The sequence below is a fragment of the Camelus dromedarius genome, chromosome 9 (assembly GCF_036321535.1).
Source record: "Camelus dromedarius isolate mCamDro1 chromosome 9, mCamDro1.pat, whole genome shotgun sequence".
Lineage (NCBI taxonomy): Eukaryota > Metazoa > Chordata > Mammalia > Artiodactyla > Camelidae > Camelus > Camelus dromedarius.
The window spans coordinates 51,740,612-51,752,847 of record NC_087444.1 but is presented as its reverse complement, the minus strand read 5'-3'; the positions used below and the strand labels follow the sequence as shown (position 1 = coordinate 51,752,847).

General features: G+C 37.6%; 1 protein-coding gene across 4 annotated transcripts in view; it reads left to right on the top strand.

Moving 5' to 3' along the window:
* The window catches only part of PHKB (phosphorylase kinase regulatory subunit beta), a 164,428-nt gene that overhangs the window by 89,608 nt on the left and 62,584 nt on the right, over nucleotides 1-12,236 (top strand). For all 4 annotated transcript variants that reach the window (XM_031458514.2, XM_031458512.2, XM_031458513.2 and 1 more), the window contains one exon: nucleotides 2,749-2,843. In XM_031458514.2, coding sequence (XP_031314374.2) covers nucleotides 2,749-2,843 — 95 coding nt within the window. The remainder of the gene's footprint in view (nucleotides 1-2,748; nucleotides 2,844-12,236) is intronic.

Sequence of the window (12,236 nt, the reverse complement as noted above, 5' to 3'; positions counted from 1 at the left end):
TTTGTTACTTACAATTTGATGTCATAATTTTGTCTAATTCAAAGTCACAAAGATTTACTCATATTTTCTTGAAACAGATTTATATTTTTAGCTCTTACATTTAATCCATTGATCCATTTTGAGTTAATTTTTATTGATGGCATAAGGAAGAGGTTCAACTTCTTTTTTTTTTTTTTTTTTTTTTTTTTGCATTTGGATATTCACTATTTGTGGGGGAAGAAAACCATTCTTTTCCCTATTGAATTGTTTTGGCACCCTTGTCAAAAATCAGTTGACCATAATGTAAGGGTTTATTTCTGGAATCTCAGTTCTGTTCCATTGATCTCTATCTTTATGCCAGTACCATGTTGTCTTAATTACTGTAGTTTCTTCCTGTCAATCTGGATGCTCTTTATTAATTTTTCTTGTCTAATTTTTCTTACTGGGACCTCTAGTACGATGTTGAATAGAAGTGGCAAGAGTTGACATCTTTGTCTTGGTTCCTGATCTTTAGGGCAGAGCATTCCATGTTTTACCACTGAGTATGACATTAGCCATGGCTTTTTTTTTTTTTTAACATTTTTTTAATTGATTTATAATCATTTTACAATGTTGTGTCAAATTCCAGTGTAGAGGACAATTTTTCAGTTATACATGAACATATATATATTCATTGTCACATTTTTCCTCTGTGAGCTACCGCAAGATCTTGTATATATTTCCCTGTGCTATACAGTATAATCTTGTTTATCTATTCTACAATTCTGAAATCCCAGTCTATCTCTTCCCACCCCCCGCCCCCTTGGCAACCACAAGTTTGTATTCTATGTCTGTGAGTCTATTTCTGTTTTGTATTTATGCTTTGTTTGTTTTAGATTCCACATATGAGCGATCTCATATGGTATTTTTCTTTCTCTTTCTGGCTTACTTCACTTAGAATGACATTCTCCAGGAGCATCCATGTTGCTGCGAATGGCGTTATGTTGTTGGTTTTTATGGCTGAGTAGTGTTCCACTGTATAAATATACCACATCTTCTTTATCCAGTCTTCTGTTGATGGACATTTAGGCTGTTTCCATGTCTTGGCTATTGTAAATAATGCTGCTATGAACATTGGGGTGCAGGTATCATTTTGAAGTAGGGTTTCTCCTGGATATATGCCCAGGAGCAGGATTCCTGGGTCATATGGTAAGTCTATTCTTGGTCTTTTGAGTAATCTCCATAGTGTTTTCCATAGTGGCTGCACCAAACTGCATTCCCACCCGCAGTGAAGGAGGGTTCCCTTTTCTCCACAGCCTCTCCAGCATTTGTCATTTGTGGACTTTTGAATGATGGCCGTTGTGACTGGTGTGAGGTGATACCTCATCATAGTTTTGATTTGCATTTCTCTGATAATTAGTGATACTGAGCATTTTTTCATGTATCCATGGCTTTTTATACTTGCCCTTTATCAGGCTGAGGAAGTTCCCATCTATCCCTAGTTTATCATCATGAAAGAAAGTTGAATTTTGTCAGAAATTTTTTTTCTGTGTCTACTGAGATGATCCTGTAGTTTTTATGTCCTTTATTCAATGGATATAGTATATTACAGTAATTGATTTTGAGATGTTAATCCATTCTTGCATTTGTGGAATAAATCCAACTTGGTCATGGTGTGCAATCATTTTTGTATATTACTGGATTTGGTTTGCTAGTGTTTCTATTGAGGAGTTTTGTGTCTGTATTCAGAAAAAAATTTGGTTTGTGATTTTCTTTTCTTGTGGTGTCTTTGATGTGGTATTAGGGTAATACTGGCCTCTTAGAATGACTTAGGAAGTGTTCCTCTACTATTTTTTGGAAAATTTTGTGAAAGATTTAATTCTTTTTTAACTGTTTGGCAGAATTCATCAATGAATTCATTTGGTCCTGAAATTTTTTTGCATGAAAGGTTTTAGTCACTACTTGTTACACATTATTCATATTTTCTATCCCTTCTTGAGTCAGTTTTGGTAATGTATGTATTTCTAGGAATTTGTCCATATTATCTAGGTTATCTAAACTGTTGTGATACATTTGTTCAGAGTATTATAACCCTCAAGGTCCATAGTTATGTTCCAAGTTACATTCCTGATTTAGTAATTTGAGTTTTCCTTCTTTTTTTCTTGGTCAGTCTAGCTTAAGGTCTGTAAACTTTTGAGTTTTTCAAGAATCTGCCTGGTTTCATTTATATTCTCTGTTGTTTTTTCTATACTCTATTTCATTAATTTCCACTTTACTTTTCCTTCCTTCTGCTTGCTTTTGATTTGTTCTTTTTCATCTGCAGTCTTAATGTGGAATGGAGGTTATTGACTTAAGAATTTTCTTCTATTTTAATGTAAGCATTTATAGCTGTGAATTTCCTTCTGAGCATTGCTTTACCTACATCCCCTAGGTTTTGGTATGTTATGTCTTCATTTTCAGTCATCTCATCAGAAAGCATATTAGAAAGTATTTTCTAATTTCCCTTTTGATTTCTTCTTTGACCCATTGGCTGTTTGGAAGTGTGTTGTTTAATTTCAATATATTTGTGAATTTCTAAACTTCTTTGTTAATTGATTTCTAATTTCATTCTGTTGTGGTCAGAGAACATACCTTGTATGATTTTAATCCTTTTAAATTTATTGAGGCTTATTTTATGGCCTAGCATATGAAAGATGTTTCATGTGCCTTGGAGTGTGCTATATCTCCTAGGTAATGGATTACAATGTTGTACAGCTGCGTTTCTGATGTCATTAACTTTCTTTTTTTCAGCTGATGAATTAATCAGTCCTAAAGACATTGATCCCGTTCATCGTTATGTCTCACTACAGAATCAACGTAATGTGAGCATGAGGTTTTCCAATCAGGTAAAGATATTTTATTTCTTAATTTAGACTCATCCAAAGACATTTAAACTTTAATTGAAGAAGAAATTTTATTTCAAATCAGTTTTTGTTGTTTCTTTGAGGGTGAGGCTTTTCTGTCTTCTGGTTAGTTAAGATTTACTTGTGGTAAAGGGCTATTTGTTAATGAGGAAGTATGAGTCAGATGTGTCCAACAAGATGTCTCCCAAGTAAATGTTTTCATCCTCACAGTGGTTGATTTTAAGGTGTCAAATGTCTTTGAGAAGATGTGGTATGGATGGGTAGCATGGGGATAGAGGAGACGGCACTGTTACTGAAGGGAGTGGTGTACCATGAAAGGCCCTGTACTTGACGTCTGTCCAGTGCTGTGTCTCCATGACAGCACTGAGTGACTGACAGAGTTGTTCTTAGTACTCGGTGATGTGTCGGGTGAAGGAATAGTTTTTAATTTTTTTATATTTAGTAGCTATAGGTTCAGACTATGTTTTGTCAACAAAATAAGTGTTTGCAGGATCAGCAAGATTGATGTTGACTTGAATAAACCCTCAAGTATTAAATACCAGTAATGAGGACTATTAAAATGAAAATGTTGTGGATTGTGGAAACTGCCTGAGGCGAGAGGGAATGAATCTGAGTGTGTGCCTGGGATTCCAAGCACTTTACGCTTATTTAATAAGAATAGCATCAGCACTTACAGAATATATGCTTACAGAATTGAAATGCTCCTTTTACTTTAAAAATATACATATAACACACACACAGATGAATGCTTGGTGGTTTTTTTTAAATTTTTTTTTTACAGTTTTATTTTTGGAGGGGGAGGTTATTATTATTATTGTTGTTGTTGTTGTTGTTGTTATTATTATTTAATGGAGGTACTGGGGATTGAACCCAGGAACTTGTGCGTGATAAGCATGTGTTCTACCACTGAGCTGTACCCTCCCCTCAGTGCCTGTTTTAATCAGAGAAAGGGAGAGCCAGTTAACCTCATTACTAGGTTCTGTCATACTATTTTTCTGAATCTTTTGTTGGTCCTCGACAAAACATGTAGTTACTCTGAGGCATTTACAGATGAGAAGCTGTTTGGGAAACTTGTAAATACACATTAAGATTTTCTCAGGAACATAAAATGCCTATGTTATATGTGATAGAAATTTTACACTGGCCTTTTAGCTCTCATATAAGCAGGGATTTGGCCTTTATCTTAGTCTCAGTGCAGTACAAGTGTACCTTCTGTACAAATTTGAGACGTGGTTTCACTGAAAGAAATGGTAATGTAGAGAATACAGTTAACTTCCTATTACCCAGGGCTGTGACCCTGAGCCATTTTAAGATTAGTATATATTGTTTACAGAGCATTTCACATGTGTGACCCACTTCTCTAGGTTGATGAAATCTCAAAGCCTTTTCTTAGAAAATAAAGTGACCTATTGGTCACAGATTTGAGATGTTGGGGCGGGAACCAGAGAACATCAAAGCACATGGCTCACAAAGTCAACAATGTAAGTGCTTACTTCGTGTTTGACACATGTAAGGAGGGCTGTGGGTTATGTGTAATTTTTGACATACAGTATATTTGCAGCTCTTTATCTCCTATGCAAGAAAGCTTGTCGGAATTCAAGTGAGTGAGAGTGAATTTTATAGAGCATTTACTGTAGGTGTATTTTTTATGTTAAAATCATTTTCTGATGTTGCTCCTGCTGCTGTCTGTGGCATCCCTCCCAGGCAGAGCCACATCCTAGCTAAAGCCTTGCTCTAGGGTAAGGACAGGTGCTTCTCTCCTGCAGCCGTGTGGGCATTACATCTGTGCATAGTTGTGTACCGTTTGTGAGAGGGAGATGACGAGAGGGTTGGCAGCAGAAAATTGCTGGGTGCTATTATTGCCCCACCCTCTGGCAGCTTGACTGTGGTGGTGTCTAAAATGAGGAGGTGCCTTTGCCACTTTCTCAGCTGGTTAAGCAGTAGCCATGACCTGGCATGGCGACGTCCACCGTTGGGGCTGGATGACACAGCCTGTTGAGATACAGAGGTCAGACATGGCCCTTCGCTTAAAATGCTGGTGTCAGTGGCCTCTCAGTCATGGCTGACCTGGTCAGATCCTACCATTAACTGATCTGTGGGGTTTGACCAGATGCTTTAAACCCTGCCAAATGTTGGAGAAAGTAAATAGAGTAGTAAATTTCAGACGTTTCCTCAAAACAAGAGAAATCCCTGCCTTTGAAGGAAGATGTATCGGGGTCCCCTCAACCACCCTTAGCCCCAGTGACCACTGGAACGACTCACAGGACTCAAAAGGTGCTCTACTTACAGTTTATTACAGGGAAATTATACAGGATAAAATCAGCACAGGCACATGGGGCAAGCCCTGAGGATACCAAGCACAAGCTTCTGTCCCAGTAGAGCCACGTAAGACAGCTGCCCAGCAGTGATGTGTGACAGCACACGCACAGTGCTGCCAGCCACGGAAGCTTGCTCAGGCTTGACTGTCCAGGGTTTTCATCCAGGGTCAGTCCTGGAAGCCTTTTTTGTGACACCTACATGATTGACCTTGGTTATTCAAGCTCTAGCCCCGTCAGAGGAAAAGCAGATGTCCACCATAAATCACACTGTTAGCATAAACCGTCTGGACAAACTGGCACAAAGTGGCTCAAGGCCTCAGGCACACAGATACACTCTTACCTGACAGAACATTCCAAGAAGCCAGACAAGGGCCCATCCATGCCTTTCTTGGGAATTTTCAGGCTATAAACAACCCAGGCCTCCTGAATCAACTGATTCCTACACAGAAGGGTTATGGCAGAAGGAAATTTCAAGAAACCAGAAAATGGGGAGTATTCCAGAACTGTAGAAAGGCCCTCTCCTTCAAGTATGCGTCAGGCTATTGACACATTACAGACCCAAGACATTGAGGACTAAATTGAGAACTGTTGATTTTCTTAACTTTACCTGTAGCAAATTCATTTCAGGAAAAGGGAAGTACTTTTGTACCTGGGGGTAAGACTGAGGTTGAAAAAGTGTGGTATCATCTGGGATGACCCTCCTCACTACTCTCTCACTTGTCAAATATTGCTTAGGATATTACTTAGAGAATAAAACAAATCCCCTGTTATAAATAACGTTTAGAGGAGTAGAAAGAAACTCATTGTAAGCAATAGTAGATACACTTTATAGTACTGTGAGATTTTGAACAAAACAAAATCAAACAAAAAATCTTTGGAGACCTTAGAATGTGAGTTCCTGGAGATCCTTGGCCCAAGAGAACAGACGTCTATTGTTTTCGTGGGTTTTGTTTTTTGGTTTTTGGTTGTTTTTTTGTTTGTTTGTTTGTTTTTGTTGGTTTTTTTTTTTTTTGGTCTATGCCTGTTGGTTGTTTTGGGCTACAGGACTCTTCTGGTGCTCAGCCCAGCACATTGGGATCTCAGAAATCTCACCACATTGCCATTCTTCAGGTCCTGAGGGTGGTTCTCAACCAGCCCAGTTTACTGCCTTCTTTTCAGCTCTCAGAGTCCTTTACTCATTATCCATTGAATTATCCCCAGAGTAAGTAATTACACTTAGAGCAGGAAGGAAAACTGAGTCCAGGATATCTTGCTCCTACTTAGTCTTTTTTTTTTCATTGATAATTTATCTTCATAAGTCTGTCTATGAATGAAAATTAAGGTTAGATCTCTTCTGTTCCTTAAATAGTCTTTTTTTCTGTAATTTTAAAAATAATACTTGCTATCATTTATTGAGCATGTATATTTTTAATAGAAACTTTATTGAGATATAATTTACATCCTATATAATTTATTCATTTAAAGTGTAAAAATTCAATGGTTTTTAATATATTCACCACAATTAATTTTAGAATAGTTTCACAACTCCCAAAAGAGACCGCTGTAGCTTTTAGCAATCACTGTCCATTTTCTTCAGCCTTTCTCTCTCTCCCCATCACAGCCCTAGGCAACTACTGTCTACTTTCTGTCTATATGTATTTTCCTGTTCTGGATGTATCATATAATATGTGGTATTTTGTGAATGGCTGTTTTCACTTTACATAGTGTTTTCAGAGTTCATCAGTGGTTTAGCATGTATCAGTATTTTAGTCCTTTTTATGGCTAAATAACATTCCATTGTGTGTATATACCACGTTTTATTTATCCATTCTTCTGGTGATAGACACTTGAGTTGTTTCCACTTTTTGGCTGTTGTGACTAATACTACTGTGAAATTTTGTGTACAGATTTTTGTGATGTATTTTCATTTTCCTTGGATATGACAGAATTGCTGAGTCACATGCTGACTCTGTGTTTAACATTTTGCAGACCGCAGGCTGTTTTTCAAAGTGAATGCACCATTTTGCACTCCTATCAGCAATATATGAGGGTTCCAATTTCTCTACATTTTTGTCAACACTTGTTATTAGCCTTCGTTTTGATTATAGCCATTCTTTTGTGTAAGAAGTGGTATATATCATTGTGGTTTTGATTTGCATTTCCCTAGTTACTCTAGTTACTAAAGTCACTGAGCATCTCTTCATGTATTTATTGGATGGATGGATATGTATGCTCATCTTTGGGCAAATGTCTGTTAAGATATTGTGCTCATTTTTAAATTGAGTTCTTTGTTTTCTTATTATTGTGTTGTAAGGGTTCTTCATGTGTTCTACACATGAGTCCTTTCTGTGATTTGTAAATATTTTCTCCCACTTAGTAAAGTGTCATTCCAGTTTGTTGATGGTGTCATTTGAAGCACAGACATTTTCCATTTCAATTAAGTTTAATTTAGCTTTTTTTTTATTTGGTTGCTGTGCTTTTGGTGTCATATTTAAGAAACTGTTGTTTAACCAGGATCACAAAGATTTATGCCTATGTTTTCTTCTAAGAAATTTATAGGATTAGCTCTTAAATTTAAGTCTCTGTTCCATTTTGAGTTAACTTTTGTATATGGCAGGCATTCAACTTCATTCTTTACGTGTGAATATCCGATTGTCACAGCACCATTTCTTGAATTTCCTGAGTGCTCTTTTTCCTTTTATTATTGTGGTAAAAATATACATTATATATTTATCATTTTAACCATTCATAAGTGTACAATTCAGTGGTGCTAAATACATTTACAGTGTTGTATAACCATTGCTGCTATCGACACTCAAAACATTTTGTCATCCCGAACAAAAACTCTATCCAGTAACCAGTGACTCCCCCGACTCCCCTCCCTCCAGGTCCTAGTAACCTTTATTCTGCTTTCTGTATCTATGAAATTATGTGTTTATATGTACATAATATGTACATACATTTATGTGTGAATTTGTGCATTTATATGAATTTATTTGTACCTCATATAAGTACAATACAGTATTTGCCATTCTATGTCTGGCTTATTTCACTTAGCATAATAACCAAGATAATTTTTGTGTTTTATTAATGTGGTATTTCTCTTTCTTTCTTTGGTTATGTTGTCACATATTTGGTGATCCTCAAATATTAGGTGATAGATGGTCTGATTTTCTCAGTGTATTAAATAAGTCTCCTCACCCCCTTCCCTGACCCTAACAGGAGGTGAGGAAGATGTGATTGAGAGTTTTGTTTCTTGGGGATCTGGTGGGGAACAGACAAGATACTCATCACCCTTGCCAAATGCCAGAATGTGAAGGGCTTTACTTTGAGGCACCTGTTGCCAACACTAGAAGCATTAACTCCCCCAGCCAGTTTGTTCAATCCATTAGGAGAAAAATCCCATTTTATTCCTGACTGTGGTTCCCTGTGTGGGGCCTGAGGCTGGCCACTGTGGCCTTTAATCAGTTTTGTGTCATGCCCTACTTCTCCCAAATGCCCTCCTTGATATCTTCAAACCAGGTGACCCTCAGGGCCCCTGTTTGGTGGCAGCATTATGGTCATTCTCTGATTATATAAGCTTCCTCTGCTCTGCTTTATTCATTAATGCACTTCTATCTGCCATCTTTTACACGGAAATGTGCTGAAATACCTTATTTAATATGGCCCTTTTTCTCCTTTTCTTTATTCCCACGGTTTTAGTCTTTTTTGTTTATTTTTAACAACTCTATGGCCATTTCTGTGGGGTCTGGAGAGGAGTGAGAATTGAGTGCACTCTGCTTTCTAGAACTAGAAGCCCGGGCCTCACTCTCCACACTGGAGTCTTAGCTCTTCGTTTCTGTTAAATTTCTTTTCTCCAGCCACACTCTTACGCTTCTTCAGATGTTGGTTGATGAACCTAACACTAGGATTTGAGCAGAGTAGATATTCATTAAACAGTTGTGATGTCCCCAACTAGGTGCAGACCAAGTAAATTAAATGCCAAAATTATTCAAATTGTCTGGTAAAGACACATGTGAAAGAAAATAATTTTTACCAAACTCTGACATTAATGTGCCCTTTATTCTTATACATAGGATAACAATGCCTGCTCCACTTACCCCCACTTTCTTATGTCACATTTGATTTGAAAAAGATAAATTATACAAAAGACCATATTATGCAGTCATCCTATCCATTACTTCCTGAGAACAAGTCTTGTGGGTTTAGAAGCTGTGACAGTAAGGCTGCTTTCCTGTAGCCCTTTGCATCCTCCATGTTACAACACTTGTCACTCTGTTGTAGTTGTTGGTTTACATGCCTGCCTCTGGCCAGGTCCTCAGAGCAGGGAATGTGTCTTATTCTTCTTTGTCTTCTATCCGTCTAGTTTGGCATTTGACAGGGCCAGAGAAAGGAAGTGAGAGAAAATAAGAATAACCATTACTGAGTGTGCTCCTGATGCTTATAGGCACTGCACAAACTATTTAATATGTATTATGTCTGATTTTAACACTTTTCTGAAATAAATGCTATCATGCTGATTTACAGATAGATAATGCAAATCTTGAACAGTTGAGTAATTTTTCAAAGGTCACACAGTTGTCAAGAGGTCGAATGAATATGAAGTGTTAACTGAAGGAGAGGGGGAAGGGATGGCAGACATGGAAGCAGTGATTCGTAATGGTATGAAGGGGTTAACAGAGGAAATGGCTTGCTTCCTGAACAGCCTGACTCAATACTAAATCACAGATGCACCTGTGCCTTAGAACACTGAGAGGCCTGTGGAAAGGATCTGAAAAATTAAATGCAAAGATGTCACATCAGTACAAAATGTATGCTTGGGATTCATTATATATACCATTTATCACGTTAAAAGGGTCTAATGGTTACTTTCTTCTCTGTTAGCACTAGGATGAGGCCTATTCCACAAATCTAACAATCTAATTTTATTATGGAGTTCCTTCTTCCTTATCCAAAGAAAAATACTTTTCAGACACTAGCAAGCTTCTTTATTTGGGCATTTACACCCCTGCTTCTTTCACCCTAACTTGTTCCTGTGAGGGAGTCCATCGTTCTCTGTTGCCCAGGAGACTCTGGTGCTGACTACCTGCTGATTGTCCGTGTGCGAGACTTACACTGTTCGCAGTGCAGAGCCTCTGCCCTGTGGGTGTGAGATAGGTTGCTTGAAGACTGTGTTTGCTTCCAGCCTTTGCTACTCATTCATACTTGGAAGCAACTGTATGCAGCTGACCACGTACATTTCACGGATTCATTGTGTTCTGTAGTACAGTTGTCCACTGGGGATAAGTGACCTTATAGAGGACATTCTTTTATAGCACCTGGGAGCTTTCTGGAGTTCTAGAGCAAATGGACTTTATTTTGAAATGTGTGTTATATACTAATCAACCTACAGAAGATTCCTGGTTCAATGGGAAGACAAACTGAATACCGTCTTAAATTTTGCAGAATTCTGTCTGAAACTAACATATTTAACAGGCAGTAGCAAAAGACTGGCCAGGAATTGGGTTTCTTTTCTTTATTTATAAAGCAATTTGCAAAAAATTGAACTTGTTTCTTGAAATAGATGTTGAATGCAAGATAAGTTTTACATAAATAAATCCATCTCATATCAAAGGAAAAGTCATAGGAAAAAACACTCTGATATGAAAATGCTATTTTAATATTCAAGAATATAAATAGTCGAGATTTCATAAAGCTGGACATTCTGCCTAGCAAAACATTTAAGAGCACAGGCTCTGGAGGCACACTGTATGGGTTTGAATCGAAGCATGGGCAAGCTGATTAACCTCTGTGTGCCTTTGTTTCCTCACATGTAAAATCAGAGTAGTAGCTCATAGAGTTGCTGAGGATTTAAATGAATTAATACAGGTAAGAGCTTAGAAGAGCTCCTAGGTTATAGTTTATCACTCAGCAAACGTTAGCTATTATTATTTGCGTTTTGATAGTTCCAATGCAGGCATGGTAGTTAACTGAGGCACCCAGCAGTTAATGAAAAGAAAAGTTGCAAGTCATGTTGCTCTTGAACATGGCTCATTTGAAACAATGAGAGCAGACAATTTTGGAAGGCTAGGCTTGAGACTTAGTTTTTTGCCAGGATACAGGTAATGCAGATGGTGGAATAAAGGGATGTTCAAGGAAAGGCAGGAGAAAAGATTCTAGCAGGAAGGTAGAATAGTATCATTGGATTGAACATATGGAGAATTTTGACTTTGAGATGGTGGTTCAAGACAGCTGACTACCTAGGTGGCTGGCAGGAACAGTATGGCACGGGAAGAAAGTCAGGTGCAGGTGGCTTGACCTCGCATGGCTCACCACATTGTAATCTGGGGAAGATCTCCTTAATGTTTATGGAGTGTAGTTCTCTAATCTATAAAATTATTTGGCTGGATTTGATTCATGAATCTCCTTCTAGCACTTTTGCTAGTGGCTTCCATGATCTAGGTTATTGGTAACCTTTGAGTGATTTTAGTGGGTAGTGTGCCCAGAAGCCAGATTGTAGGAAGTTAAAGAGTGATTAAATGGTGGGAGACCATCTGTTCAGGAAGTGAATTTGCTGCAGTCCAACACAGGTTATAAGCCTCTCCTAATTTAGTAGATGTGTTACATAGCACTCCTAGAATATGGATTTATACCTTCTTTCCTTTTTATATTCTTGTTTCATATCTGTTCACAGTTTTTAAAGATTTATTAATCTTAGGTGATTTAAGGAAATTTTGCACGAGGCTCAGTTTTATTTGTTCATTCTAATGCTCTGAAATAGTTTAACTAGTTTGAGACATAATTTCTACTTACAGAATTAAAAGAAACTCTACTTCATCAGCTTGGCAAAAGAAGAAAGTGTTTGTGTGGGACCAAAAAGCCAAATTTATCTACAAGCATGGGAATGAATTTGAGTACTGAACAGAAGTTCTTATGATTATCGTAATAAAACAATAAAATAGTCAAGGCATCAAAAATGCTTCTGAAAGCCTGGCCTGCATATGCCACAGCTACACAGAGGGCCTCATCAGAATACTGTCTGCAGTCTTTAAGGGAAATGAGAGTCTCCTATCAACTAGTATTTATACCAGAGCCAGTG